Consider the following 15775-nt stretch of genomic DNA (forward strand, 5'->3'; position numbering starts at 1 on the left):
GACAACTATAATATGAAGTCGTTACACTAATGAAATCAGAAATACTGTAAAACCTCTGTTAACTGAAACCTTTTTAACCCAAATATTGTTCAACTGAAATGACTGAAAAAATTTCAATTTCCTCCATAAAAAGTAAATTTGTATCACAAAACAGAAACAGTTTAATGTTATTTTGTCAACATTGCTCTCATACAACTAAAGAACACAATTAAATATACAATACATGTCTCTTATTACTGTAGTTGTTTAATTCATTATTTAATATAAGTGTTTGTACTACAGTATTTTAAATAAAATATTAAAAACGTGTCACAGTCAACCAGCATGGACCGCCCTAGCCATGTTGTTTGTTTACTCTATGGTATCGATACTCACTGTTATGATACATTTAACATGCAGGTAGCTGCACCAATCATACCCCTATCCTCCCGCACTCCACTCCACTAGACCTTTGTCAGAGGGTGACATCACATTCCTCAGTCTATCTTTGATGACGTACTTGTTTGTGTGTGTTACTTTAATTTTATTGAATAATCTGTTGTGTGCGTTGTATGTACAGTACATGTCAAATAAATGGAAACATGTTGTCATTGTGATTGAACAGACATTAGAAGCTATCCAAAGGATTGAAAATGGAGAGATATTATGGACAGTTGCAGCAGATTTTGGCCTTAACGTTTGTACAGTTTCCGATTAGGTTAAAATGACAAGCATATTTCAGGAACACACTTCAGAAATTCCGAACATGAGAACTATCAAACTCAGTCAAAATGAGAAAGTAAATGAAGCTGTCTATTTGTGGTTCACACAATAAAGAGCCAAGGGAGTAGCATTGTCTGGACCAATAATTCAAGAGAAGGCAAAAATTATATTGGAAATAATAAGCAATACAAAGGAAGGATTTAAAGCAAGTTCAGGTTGGCTATAAAAATGGAAAAAATAGGCATGCTATTTGTCAAGTTAATTCCTGTGGAGAAAAGCTATCTGCTGGCCACGATGCTGTAAATATTTTTCAAACTGAAATGGATGAGTTATCGGCACTATATATATATATATATATATTGTAGGATAAAAGGCATAGCCTTATTAAGAAAAATGAAGTGATCTCACCTACATAGACAACTATAATATGAAGTCGTTACACTAATGAAATCAGAAATACTGTAAAACCTCTGTTAACTGAAACCTTTTTAACCCAAATATTGTACTAATATATATATATATATATATATATATATATATATATATATATATATATATAATATATATAATATATATATATATATACAGGGTGATTCAAAACTAAACGGCAATCTCTCGGAGCTTATTCTATAGCTAAAAACAAGTAAAAAAGTTCATATAACCATATGCCCGAAATGCTTCGTTAGCGAGTTACGCCTAGCGAAAGATTTTGCCCGGATTTCAGAACCCTTGGTGAAGTCAGGCCGTATAAAAATGGTAAAGGTAGTTACAAAGATACAAATACAATTGTTTTTTATGTTTTTTATATCTGACAAATTTATTAAAATTCGTCCCAGAGCTGTAAATGCAATACTTTCAGAGATATCTTACGTAAAACACAAGAATTGGTGCAAAGAAATAACACATTTTTGTGTTTAACGTAAGATTACTTCCATAAATGTTAAATAAAGGTCATTTTTTTCTTAAACAGATTTGTAGAACATTTAATTCTGAAAAGATTCATGTGAATTACTTAGGAAAAAAAAATTAATAATAGGTATTGAAATTTAGCTTTATTTAAAAATAAAACAGACGCACAAAAAATGCATATTCTTATCTGCATAAAATATTAACTAATGTTTAGGTTGTGAGTAACAGTGATCATTTATTCAACACTTTTTTATCGTCATATTTTCTTTGCAAAGGTTGGCAATATCAGCTGATCAACAATTAAGTTCATGAAGTAATATTTGAATAACCTTTATGGAGGTTTTTGTATTGTGGCGTGTGAAGATTGTATTTTGTGAGATCCTGTGATTATTTGGAAATATTTTATACAAGTGTATAAAATATTTTATTAAATATTTATTTTTAAAATATTTTATTAAATATTTATTTTTTAAAATATTTTTATTAAATATTTATTTTTAAAATATTTTATTAAATTATTTTTATAAAAGTGTATGTAATTATCTTAGTAAATAATGGCAGATAATGTAAATGGTATGTATTCGTTTGAAGAGTATACGGACATGATACTGATTTACGGCAAAGTTAACAAGAATGGTTTAGCTGCAGTTCAGGAATATCGTGATACTTTTCCACATCGAAGAACACCTGATCGCAAAACATTTGAAGCTGTGGAGAGACGACTTAGAGAAACTGGTAGCTTTAAACCGAAGCGAATAGATACTGGTCGTCAACGTAGCGCAAGGAACTATAATAATGAACAAGCAATAATAAATGCTGTTAGAATTATCACCAACCACAAGCACCAGACGATTATCACGTCAGTGAAATATTTGCCAGTCAAGCGTATGGCGGACACTTCATGAAGCACAGTTGTACCCATTCCATATAACACGTGTTCAAGACTTATTTACCGCAAGATCTTAATAAACGGAAGATGTTCTGCCGATGGTTTAAGAAGAAATTGTTTACGACATCAGTATTTTCTTCGGCGTATTCTCGTTACTGATGAATCCTGTTTTACTAGAAATGGAATTGTAAATTTTCGTAATACCTATACTTGGGCGTACGACAACCCACATGAAACTGCAACGAGGCATTTTCCAACATACATTTTCAGTCAATGTATGGCTTGGTGTTCTGGGTGATAATTTGATTGGTCCATTTTTCCTCCCTAATCGACTTAATGGAGTAGCGTACTTAAAATTTTTTAAGAACAAACCTGCCTACCCTCTTGGAAGATATTCCTGTTCAAAACAGAATAAATGCATGGTTTATGCACGACGGAGCACCTCCACATTTTTCTAAATGATGTGAAAAACTATTTAAATGATACATACGGTAGACAATGGATTGGGTCGAAATTGACCAGTAAAATGGCCACCACGTTCTCCTGACCTCACGCCAGCAGACTTTTTCTTATGGGGTTGGATGTAGAGGTGTGCCAAGTAGCTCCGAGAGCGGAGAAGCCAAACTAGCTCCGGCTCCGTTTGCGAGCTAGCTCTTTAAACAGCTCCAGCTCCGGCAACCGCTCCGGCGCGATGTGCGGCATCTGTCTGCTCCCTTGTAGATTGGAGCTTATTGCTTGGTTTATGATGTTATAAACAGCAAATACTACTGTAAACAAATATGCTAAGGTGCTGACAGTTTTAATTACTACTTTACTTTTTTATAATACGTATTATGAAAATCTAATTTTTGGGTAAGAAGACTACACGTACATTTTATTTATATTTATTTTCACACTGTAGTTAATAAAACATAAAAAAATAGTACGGTAACAGAAAATATAAAATAATATACAAATTATTTACACAAGTATTCATGATTTGCATTTAGATACACAAGTTGAGTCACATTTCATGGATTTGATACGTGATCTTCGGTTCACTTATTATTATTCCCCGTTCGGGAAAAAATTCTTTCACAAGGTACTGACGTACCCACAAACCCCATGTTTATTTTAACGAGTCCTGCTGAGATTTTGGTAGACTGCCTCGTGAATCCTCCACCAGGACAGAGGATCGCCTTCTCTGGGAAGTGGTGGTTCAGCGATGTACCTGTCGATTTCGGCGGTAGCACAATCGTTGGGAGTTCCGGGAGTCTGCCCTTTGTACAGATTTTATTACAGAATCAAACATAGAAAATACTGAACATTCTTCTTCTTCAAATTGTGATGGACCAGATTGGTTGGTCAAAGTCAAAGATGGTGTACCAGGAGGGGATTGTTCCATTGCGGTGGCAGAAGTGGCGGAAAATCATAGCTGCAACGACCGTAATCACATGATTCTTAGCAAACTGTTGACATTTGTCGTCAGAAAATGCATACAATTTGAACCTTGGGTCCAAAAAGGTATTAAGTACTACTAACTTGTTGTACTCAATGTCATGGTATCTGGGCTGATAACCCCATGAGCAGGTTCTGTACTACCTGTATTGCATCAGGGTGCAAATTTAGTGTACATAGTTTGCTGCAAACATTTTGCAGCCCAAGCGTCAAAACAATTATTTGACTTCCAGTGAAGTAGGATTCCCCCACTCATCTTTGCTGTGACCTCTTCAAATGGTTTTAGGACTTTGCAAAGGTCACTGCAAAGTTTTCCATTCATTAGAAAATTAAAGATGGCAAGTCTTTGTCCAGCAATGCCAAAGTGCTTATTACAGCCTCTTTTAACTGAACAAATCTACAAAGCATGTAATATGTGCTGTTCCATCTCGTACTTACATCTTGAAGTAAGCGTTTAGGGTCTTTAACGCCATTGTTGATTTGGTATTTTAATAGTTTTTCAGTGGCTGCGTTGCTTCTCTTAAAAAATGAGACAATCTTTTTGCATTTGGTGATTACTGTATCTACCTTTGATATGGCATCTTGAACCACTAGGTTAAGAGTATGTGCATAGCACGGCCAATGACTCCACATTAAAACATTTTTTTATGGCTCCAACGACATTGGAGGCATTGTCTGTTACAACAACTAAGATTTTGTCTGAGATTTTATAGAAATTCGTTATTTTCTTGATTTCTTCGGCTAAATGGCTAGAAGTATGTGAGCCCTCCATTAAAATACAGTCTAAGAGAACTGATTTCAACACAAAATCATTGGTAATGAAATGCCCTGTAACAGCTATATACGATTCATTGATCGTAGATGTCCATGCATCTGTCGTTAAACAGATGTTTTCCACATTTTTCATTAACTCAGCTACTTGAAGCTTACATTTGTCGTACGTGGTGGGTATTAGGTTTTTGAAACCCACTTTCCTTGATGGAATTTCAAAAGAAGGGTTTAAAGCTGTAACGAATTCCCCGAAAACCAGAGTCCTCCACAATAGAAAACGGTTGGAAATCTTTGTAAAATAGCTTTAGAAACGCAGCTTCTACCTTTTTCTTTTGGTTGTTATTCATTTTTTTTTGGTATAAAACTCGATAGAGTGGTTTGTTTAGCACTTCCCTTTGGCTTATCTAATTGATTAGAAGGCAACTCACAGGTTGAGGTTCATTTTCAGTTGCAAAGTTACTAAATGAAGCGGCTGAATCGGTAGGTCCAGTGTTGGTTTGTAACATTCACATCACGATCACTTACACTTGTTGATTTTGAACTTATAACACTCAAAGTAATTCCGACATGTTTTTCTCTCAATATGCCTCTTCAAATTGTACGTTGATGTACGGTTAGCACATAACCAAGCCACAATGTTCACATCTACAGTTTATTAAAGGTTTAGCATCAATAACTGTAAAATGAGACCAAATTGAACTTGTCTTAGATTTCTGTACTTTTGATGCCATGTTAATTAACTGCACAAAAACCAATCAATACTAGTCATACTCGTAAACCCGCACAAAAATATCACTTTTCACTGTATGTCTACGTTAGAACTCCTACTGAAACTGAAACTGGTTTGTTTTGGTTTGTCAAACAAGTTGTAGGCCACAGCTGATAGCTCCACAGACGCTCCGAGAGAGTAATTATATGAATATATAAGGTTAGAGCTGGAGCTGTTTCGAGAGTCACGGAGCGCTGCTCCGCTCCGCTCCAGCAGCGGAGCGCTGATTTGAAACAGCTCCAGCTCCAAAGGCACACCTCTAGTTGGATGAAGTCAATTGTTTATTCAAAACGGATTAACACCATAGAGGAGTTACGTAATCGCATTACAGAGGCGGCAGAAACTATCAAGAATGCTCCCAAACGTTATGAAACGTGCTAGAAAAGAGTGGATTGCTAACAACGGAGGACACTTTTGAGCAACTATTATAGGTGATTATTAACAGTTTTATAAAGGTAAATATATTTTATGTTAATGTTCAGTCTAGAATAAATGATCAGCTGTTTACTCCACAACCTAAACATTAGTTAATATTTTATGCAGATAAGAATATGCATTTTTTGTGCGTCTGTTTTATTTTTAAATAAAGCTAAATTTCAATACCTATTATTAATTTTTTTCCTAAGTAATTCACATGAATCTTTTTAGAAATTAAATGTCTATACAAATCTGTTAAAGAAAAAAATGACCTTTATTTAACATTTATGGAAGTAATCTTACGTTAAACACAAAAATGTGTTATTTCTTTGCACCAATTCTTGTGTTTTACGTAAGATATCTCTGAAAGTATTGCATTTACAGCTCTGGGACGAATTTTAATAAAATTTGTCAGATATAAAAACATAAACAACAATCGTATTTGTATCTTTGTAACTACCTTTACCATTTTTATACGGCCCTGACTTCACCAAGGGTTCTGAAATCCGGGCGAAATCTTTCGCTAGGCGTAACTCGCTAACGAAGCGTTTCCGGGCATATGGTTATATGAACTTTTTTACTTGTTTTTAGCTATAGAATAAGCTCCCGAGAGATTGCCGTTTAGTTTTGAATCACCCTGTATATATATATATATACAGGGTGATTCATGAAGTTCTCCCCCCACTTCTACAGCACATTGTACTAGTAAAAATAATGAAAAAATGTTATATAAACATAGGTCCGAAAACGCTTCGTTAGCGAGTTACAGGTAGCGAAAGATTTCGCCTGAATTCCTGGGTAAAGAGTAAAATAAAGCCATATTGAACTTTTGGAAAGGTTAATTAAGTAAGAAATATCGTGGATTCTTATGTATTTTTACCTGATAAAGCTAATAAAATAGGTTTCAGAACTGTACCATGTAGTAGTTTTTGAGGGATTCAGGGGTTAAATGCAAATAATTGGGGCACGAAACAATGTTTTTTTAAGTTTGATGTACAATAACTTTGTTAAATTGGTAATAAATACATAAAATCAACAAACATTAATTGTAGAGAATTTAATTCTGAGAAAACTGATTTAATCAGTCTAAAAATAAAACAGAAATAAGTACCAAAAAATCGATTTTATTCAGTATAATACATTACTAGTTTTAAGCAAAATTAATCAGGTTGGGCCAACCGTATGCACCTTTTTATAATAGATGTTCGAAAATGAGGCCATCATTATCAATACATTTTGCAGCACGTTTGTGTATTGCTTTTGTTGCGTTTCTTAATTTTTCAGGACTTCCCAGTATCTGCACAGCCGAATCCATAATACGGGCAATTAATTCATCACGAGAATTCACTTTTTGTCTTGTATACAATGTCTTTCATCCATCCCCAGATGCAATAATCCAATGGAGATAGATCTGGTGATCGTGGTGGCTAAGGGTGAGGCCCTCCACGACCAATCCAGTGTCCAGGAAATTGATGATTTAAGTAAGCAGAAACGGCACGTGAAAAGTGGGGAGGTGCTCCGTCATGCTGGAAGTACAAATTTTGTCTGAGATATAAAGGAAACATTCTCTAACAGCTGCGGCAACTCTTCTTGAAGGAAATGCAAATTAGAACTCAGCATTTAGGCGTCCAGGTAATATGAAAGGTCCAATCAGCCGATTGTGCAAAAGGCCACACCAGACATTGACGCTAAATCGGTGTTGAAAGTTCTGTTCCAACTACCTCATGTGGAGTTTCTTCTGCCCATGAGTGTTCATTGTGCAAGTTATTGACACCATCCCGAGTGAATTGTGCCTCATCCGTAAACAAAATACGCTTGTAGAGTTGATTATTTATATTCAAAAAGTTGCAAAACTCCAAGCGAAGCGGACCATTCCCCTAGCTGTAGATGTTGAACCTTTTGTTTATGAAACGGATAAAATTTGTTTCGATTAAGTGACCTCCACACCGTTGACTGCGAAACTCCTATCCGCCTAGAAAATACGTTGTGTACTTACACTGGACTGCGATGAACAGCATTAATAACAATATCATCATCAAGTTGGACAGCTCGTTCATAATTGGTTCTAGTACTTGGTAGTGATCCTGTTTCCCGAAGAGTACGAAAAGTTCCTGAAATTGTTTTGGTATCTGGAATCCTCCTATTAGGGTAACGTAGTTCATATTCTTCTCTACAGCAGCTCAAGCATTACAGTAACCCAAAATAAAAACCATATCAGCGTATTCCTCTGATGTAAATAAGTAAGGCATTTTTTCGCTGAATAAACAATCGAATTATAACTCACAGAAAATTGCATTTAATAACACGATTCACAGAACCCGATCTCCTGCTGTAGCTTGCAAAACACCACTAATACACAGTTCTAACGTAACAGTACAGAATACCATTGTTGATCAGCTGTTATTCGTGCGTTACCAACTTAGAAATTAATAAAACAAAAAAACTGCATTTCGATGATTAGTAAACAATAATGGGAAAAATGTTTGCTTCATTTATTTTCGAAACGTTTGATGTAAATTTTTATTTAAAAAAAAAAATACAACGTAATAAAACATGATATTTTTATTTACAAACAAATTTATTTAACAGTTAATCTTGTTTTCTCAATTTATCTCATCATTAAGGAACAAACATTTTGTTTTTGTTTTATTTTAACTAAATACTGTACGGTATTTCTTTACAGCTAGTAATGTATTATACTGAATAAAATCGATTTTTTGGTACTTATTTCTGTTTTATTTTAGACTTTGATTATATCAATTTTCTCAGAATTAAATTCTCTACAATTAGTGTTTGTTGATTTTTATGTATTTATTACCAATTTAACAAAGTTATTGTACATCAAACTTAAAAAAAAAAAACATTGTTTCGTGCCCCAATTTTTTGCATTTAACCTGAATCCCTCAAAAAACTACTACAGGTACAGTTCTGAAACCTATTTTATTAGCTTTATCAGGTAAAAATACATAAGAATCCACGATATTCTTACTTAATTAACCTTTCCAAAAAGTTCAATATGGCTTTATTTTACTCTTTACCCAGGAATTCAGGCGAAATCTTTCGCTACCTGTAACTCGCTAACGAAGCGTTTTCGGACCTATGTTTATATAACATTTTTTTCATTATTTTTTACTAGTACAATGTGCTGTAGAAGTGGGGGGAGAACTTCATGAATCACCCTGTATATATAGTGTCTATAAATATACAGCGCTGCCCAAAATTACCTTGATTCACGCCCAAACGATTCCAAACCTAGTACTAATTTCATTCTCAAACTTATGACCATGATTTTAACCTTAAATAATTTTAAATTTCACAACCAAAATTACCTTCAAACTAAAGGAACTGCTATGGGCACACGGATGGCTCCTTCTTATGCCAATCTTTTATCTTTTTATGGGACTATTGGAAAAGAATTTTTTAACCAGTCAAAATTATAAACCTCTAATTTGGATCAGGTATATAGATGATATTTTTATAATATGGCAGCATGGTATCAAAGAACTCAACGACTTTCTTTTTAATCTCAATAAATTTAGCATTTTAAAATCTCACCAGATTCAGTAACATTCTTGGATACTGATGTATTTATTGAAAATCATAATTTGAAAACAAAAATTCATGTCAAAGACAGTAACAAAATGCAATATTTGCATTTTACCAGCTGCCATCCAGTTCACATTAAAAAATCTATCCCCAAGAGTTTATCAATAAGAGCAAAAAATCTTTGTAGCAATCAATTTGACTTCCATAACTACATAAACAGACTGTCCCATGTACTTTTTGAAAGGGGGTATCCAAAAAATATTATTGATAGACCAATCAGAGCACCTAAAAATATTTCCAGTGCTATTAATCCTAATGATCCTAAATTTATCACCCAATATTTTCTTGGCCTTCATAAAATCAACAAAATTCTAAAGGTTTCTTTTCCTATTTTGGAATCTTCCCCTGAAACTAGAAATTTATTTTCTAAGCCCCCCAAAGTAATTTTTAAAAAACCTCCAAATTTACAAAACATTCTCTTTAGACCGAACTTAAAGTATGAGGGAAATCCAAAAAGTAATAACATCAAATGTAACGTGTGCAATCCTTGCAACAAGCCAAGATGCGGCATTTGTAAGATGTTAATAAATTCTAAATCGTTTAAAAGTAGCACAACTGGAAAAGAATATCCTATTAAAGGTAACATTGATTGCATTACAAAAAAACATAATTTATCAACTAACCTGTAAATTCTGTCCCAAAGACTATATTGGAAAAACCATCACTCCATTAACCCTGCAACACTCGCACAAAAAAAATTTCACTAGTACTACCGCGTGGGGTCAATATGACCCATCTTGGTTTTTGTTTTGTTTTTATTAATATCTACGACTATTTTTGGACTTAATCTATTCTTATACTAATTCTGTGTTGTTTTATAGAAAATAAATGATATTTTTGGAAAATAAAACCAGTTAAATTGTAAATAATATAATTGAACATAGAAAACTTATAAGCTACTAAACATAGAATAAGTGTAGGCTATACGTATCGGTAATAAACGTATAAGAGTGACAAAAGATCAGTTATTCCACACAATTATTACACACAGTCATCGCAAACAACTTTCATGTGCTCCTTGCAAACATATTTGTAGCACTCTTCATAGATAAATGTTGTTTTTCCCTGTCTTGAAGTCGAGGGCAGAAATTGCATCTCCCTCTCGTGGGGGGGTCTCTCTCTTGGGCTACTACTTCTTCTTCTTCATGCAGAAACTTCTTAATACTTGATCGAAGTTCTCTATGAAGACTCAGAATCTGTACTCTTATTTGCATGAATGGCCTTACAAGACTTAGGCGAATTTCTTCCAAAAATTTTCTTCTGATTATTTCTCCTCTCAAAGTTGTGGTTTGATGAGTGAATTACCTGAGCATTATATGCCCTACAGTTATTCAACAAACAGAAGAAGATCACTAAAGGCCATCTACGAGTTTTCCTTGATACAGAATATAAACTGCACATTTGATCATTTGTGTCCCACCCCCCCCTTTGTTGAATTATAAAATGTAATAATCTCAGGCTTTCTTTGTTCCTCCCCTGTCGTTTCATCGATTGTGGGTGCATCATGCATTGATGACAGTAATATTACATTTTTGTTTAACTTTGGAGTGTAGCTTACCATAGTGATTTTGTTATCATCAAAGCCAAACAAACATGAGTGTATTGGCTTTTTTTGCTACAAACTCTGGAGGTATTTCACCCTTGTTTTTTCCGGAGGGTTCCAACTAATGTTTATTTTTTTAGCCAATAGTCTTCATTAGGCTAACGGAACACTAGTGTACCAATTATCTGTAGTTAGGTTTCTTCCTGAATTTTTCTATTGGCTTTATCATTCTCATAGTAACATCTTTTGCTGCATTTGAAACCTTAAATGGCCCTCAGGCTGTTTAGCGGCATAAATTTCCAAGTTGAATGTATATGACATTCTTGCATCAACCAACGCAAATAGTTTGATGCCATACTTGGCCGCTTATTGGGGATGTATTGCCGAAATTGGCATCTGCCTCTAAATGCCTCAAGTTTCCTCGTCCAGAGTCACCAAATGACCAAGTGAATAGTACTTTTTGGAAATTTTCAACCTAAGTCAGTAAGATTTCTCTGATAGGTGCAAGGTTATCAACTTTTATTCTTTGATCTCTGCGTTGCGATGCTATCAAAACGTATAGCAGTCAACAAAAACTCAAACCTCGGGAGACTCATTACACAGCAAAATAATTCAAAAGCCCAACCCATTTCTTGCCCATAAATCTTTCAAGTTGACGTGTGAGCTTTTCTTCACACCAGCTAAATAATAAAAGACCAATTACAGCTTTTATTTCAGCTAAGTTAGTACATTTTTGCATCACGTTCCCTATTATAACTACCTCTCAGTTGATCAATTTTTTCCATTTGTATAATCAAAAATTTTTGCCTAGAATTTCATCGGTGAAATAAAGCTCAAAGGCCTGTATAGGTGTAAGAGCATTTTTACCTGCTGGTTTCACTCCTAGTGTGCGTGCATTGCAGGTATAACGGTCCGATCCAAAACTCGAACATTTTGACATGGTGGTTTGTTTCATCCACAATGTTAGTTGACTCTTGCCAATATAAAAGCGTAAATCTTCATCCATTTCATCATCTCCATTTACTTCTAGTTCATCAGCACTTTGTTCACTTTCACTATCTTCGTTATTTATTTCCACATTATCTTCTTCAGAATCGCTCCCACCAAATTCTTACCTCAGAATTCTGATTCATTGAAAAATGTCATTTACAAATCTTTCAAAACACCTTCCCCGGTGGCCATATTGCCAAAATAAACACTAACAATAACACCAGTTATCTGTATGATAGCATAAATGATGGTTAATCGCACAAAAAAAGACATAACTTGTGAAAAAAATTAGTTACACTAATACTCGCGTGGGGTAAATCTGACCCCAATCTCAAAAGTGAGGTTTATGGCTGTCAAACGCTAAATAACAAACATGTGTGGCATTTGTCGGCCTTCAACTAGGCTAGGAACCCAACAGCTACTGAAAACAACAAGGAATGGGTGCCAACTGCTGAGGACTTATGAACGAAAATGCCAGCGTGGGTCACATTTACCCACGCGAGTGTTGCAGGGTTAAGAGTGAGAATGACCAATCATCGATTTAATGTTGTTCATCAAAATTATGAGAGACCATTATCTGCTCATGCGATTCAACACAATCAAAATAAATTAGAAAATTGCTTCAGCCTAAAAGGAATTTACCATTTAGAGCCAAAATACCAATCTGATAAATTTAAGAAACGTTGAAATCGCACATCAATTAATTTTAAAATCAAGGCAACCAGATGGGTTGAACCTTAGATGATTCCCTTTTCCTTTTTATAACAACAAAATTTTTAGTTCTATGTAAACATTTACAAATATTCCACATACACACAGCTGATTGGAATCTTGTTGTTTATGGTATTTATTTGTTACAAATTTTTTGGTTATGTCTTTTGTTCTTGGTTTGAGTTCTGTTTATATGTTTTAATTCAGTGTGGTTCTGATGAAGGGTTCTGTGAACTCGAAAATTAAACATGAGCATTGAATTTTTGTTTCTGTTTTTGTGTACACTTTAAAGTACTTAGAAGAGTATATATATATATATATATATATATATATATATATATATATATATATATATATATATTTGATATATATATATTTAGATTAAATTTCAAGATGCTGCCCAAAAAATTACTTGTATCAAAACATGAACATAGTACACTGGGCCTAAAAATGAAAAAATAACAAATAACAGTTCTGTTTTGTAGCAATGCAGCAGGAACTCACCAGTTGAGGCCTATGTGTTTTGAGAAATCTAAAAACACAAGAGCTCTAAAAGATGTTTCAGCAAAAGCACTTCCAGTTTCTATAGAAGCCAAAAAAGCTCATGGATGTCAACCACTTTTTTTCAGATTGGTTCCAAAATAAATTGGTTCACAAGTGTAAAATCCTGAAAAATTAAAAAATCCACCCTTCAAAGGATTGTTGCTTGTTGACAATGCGTCAACTCACCCTCAAAATCTACAAAATGGTAACATAATTGTCAGACTTTTGCCACAAAATGTCACAATCTAATTCAGCCGTTAGACCAGGGAGTAGTAGAGACCTTTGAGACATTCTAGAGCAGGATTCTTAAGGCATCTGTTATTACAGGAGACGAATCAATTCAAAATTTTCAAATCTGTAACGATGAAACATGTTTTTTATTGGTATGCTAAGTAGTCGGTCAAGATCAAATTTCAACATTGGAAAAATGCTGGAACAAACATTTTGATGGGATTTTGATTGACGATCCTGAATAAGAAAATGTTGAAGAAATTTAAACTTTAATAAAACATTTTCCAGGATGTGACGAAATGAACCAAGAAGAGATACGTGAGTGGTCAGCAGCCGATTACTCTGAAAGTGAATTCATTGACATGGTCCTTCATCCAGATAACCTAAGCGTACCAGACACTGAAGATAACGCAGCAGACGACAGGCAGTACAACACCGCCAACGAGATTTTCCATGCCTGAGAGGTAAGAAATTTGTACAGTAGTTCTAATTGGTTAGGGACACAAGTAGGTACTTAATTGTTGTTGCCTTTTCAGATTGCTATACATTGGAGAGATATAGCTGCAAAACATCGTTGTCAAAGGAAAACACAACAGAAAATAGATTTGTTTAAAAAAACACTTTAAACATGTTCATTTTTGTAAATGTTATTGCTTTATTCTGTATTTATTAAAGAAAATATTACAAAATAACCTCATAGTATTTTTTTAATGCCTACTTTGACCATAAATTTAAAAAATATATAATTTTTAACCGAAATGCATTTGATCTGAAACGCCCTCCACCCCAATTATTTCAGTTAACAGAGGTTTTACTGTAATTTGAACTATTTATTGACTTCGGTAGTTGCCACATTTCCCAATAGAAAGCAGCACTTGTCACACCTAGAGGGGTAAGGAAGTAGTTTGATATTTTAAATAACAGCAACACAGTATGGTAATTCTTGAGTGTGGTCATCCAAGTTGTAGCACCAAAATAGGGGAGACACTCGCTCATGGCCTTCTGATCTGTGAGGACATGTTTTGAAATGAAATGTCCGACCTGCATACCGCATACTGCATACTGCAGGTTACTTGTGTGGCCACCTGATCTGCTGAATATTCAACATTATTCGATCCAAGTACTAAGGACTAATTGAGTAATTACCAGCATTTAGCTGATCTAAGAGGTGATTTTTAAATCTTCAATCTGCTTATTGAGTTTAGAACATCTTGTTAAGTGGAAAGATTGCAAACATACAAGATATATTGAAATTTCTTACACAGTGTTAAAAGTGTCCTATTATACATTTTACAAACAAAGGCTCTAAGAAGAATGGCAGGCCTACCATGTGCCAGGTGTAGCCGGACCATGGCCATGACAAAGCACTCAGCGGAGACTGTGCAGTTCTTGGCGAACCGGAGAACCAAACACTCTAGCACTTTATTGCTAACAGTGCTGCCAGCCTCCCACAGTAGGGCTCGCAGGTTGTAGCTGGAAGTCTTACTGGAGTGGCTACCGCGATCAAACTTCTCAAAAGCTATCTGAAATGTGCATCTAAAATGAAGTCATATAAACAAACAAAACTTATTTATCAAACTGCACAACTAACAGTATTGCTTATATTTAATTTGGTTCATAAAGTGTTTTTTATTTTAACAGCTGGCACACAATTCAAATTTTTCAGTGCGCTAACCTCAAACTTTGTTATTGTTTCAGTAGAAGTAGATGCATAGAAATACAGCCATTTTCAATATGTAAACTTGACCGTTTTACTATGTAGAGTTATTATGTAATACAAATTAAGTAGAACATATAGGTTTTAACTTTATTTTCCGAATGATAAAAACCATTGTTCACGACATGAAGCAAAATTGTCTTTAGGCGCTTCTTCGGATTTCTGACCTTAGCTTTGCCTCGTTTCTAAAACACAATTGCACACTGAAAACAACCACTTTTTTACTAGTGATGAAAACTATTATTTTAATGTCATGTGGATCTGGATAATTTGAGATCATATAAATATACATTTGCTTCACTTCAATAATCCTTACAAAGACAAAATAAATGTATATACTATATGTATTACAAATACAACTCTTAGTGAAAATAGTATAATTTTTCAAACAAAAAGGAAGGATTGACCAATATTGGTTTTAAATTTAATTTTGTCAAACTCCTACAAGCCATTGGTCTATGAAAGGATTACATCAAAGAGAATAAAGAGCTAGTACTATAGAAGCTAGCCTACTCATAAAAAGTGCTCTTGTCATAAGAC

At 34.3% G+C, this 15775-nt stretch overlaps 1 protein-coding gene across 2 annotated transcripts in view; it reads right to left on the reverse strand.

Annotated features, from left to right (window-relative positions):
• Positions 1-15775, reverse strand: part of LOC124362808 (calpain-1 catalytic subunit-like) — a 211553-nt gene that overhangs the window by 16084 nt on the left and 179694 nt on the right. For both annotated transcript variants that reach the window (XM_046817635.1, XM_046817636.1), the window contains one exon: positions 14846-15041. In XM_046817635.1, the coding sequence (XP_046673591.1) occupies positions 14846-15041 (196 nt within the window). The remainder of the gene's footprint in view (positions 1-14845; positions 15042-15775) is intronic.

Source organism: Homalodisca vitripennis, chromosome 5, assembly GCF_021130785.1.
Source record: "Homalodisca vitripennis isolate AUS2020 chromosome 5, UT_GWSS_2.1, whole genome shotgun sequence".
NCBI classification, from domain to species: domain Eukaryota; kingdom Metazoa; phylum Arthropoda; class Insecta; order Hemiptera; family Cicadellidae; genus Homalodisca; species Homalodisca vitripennis.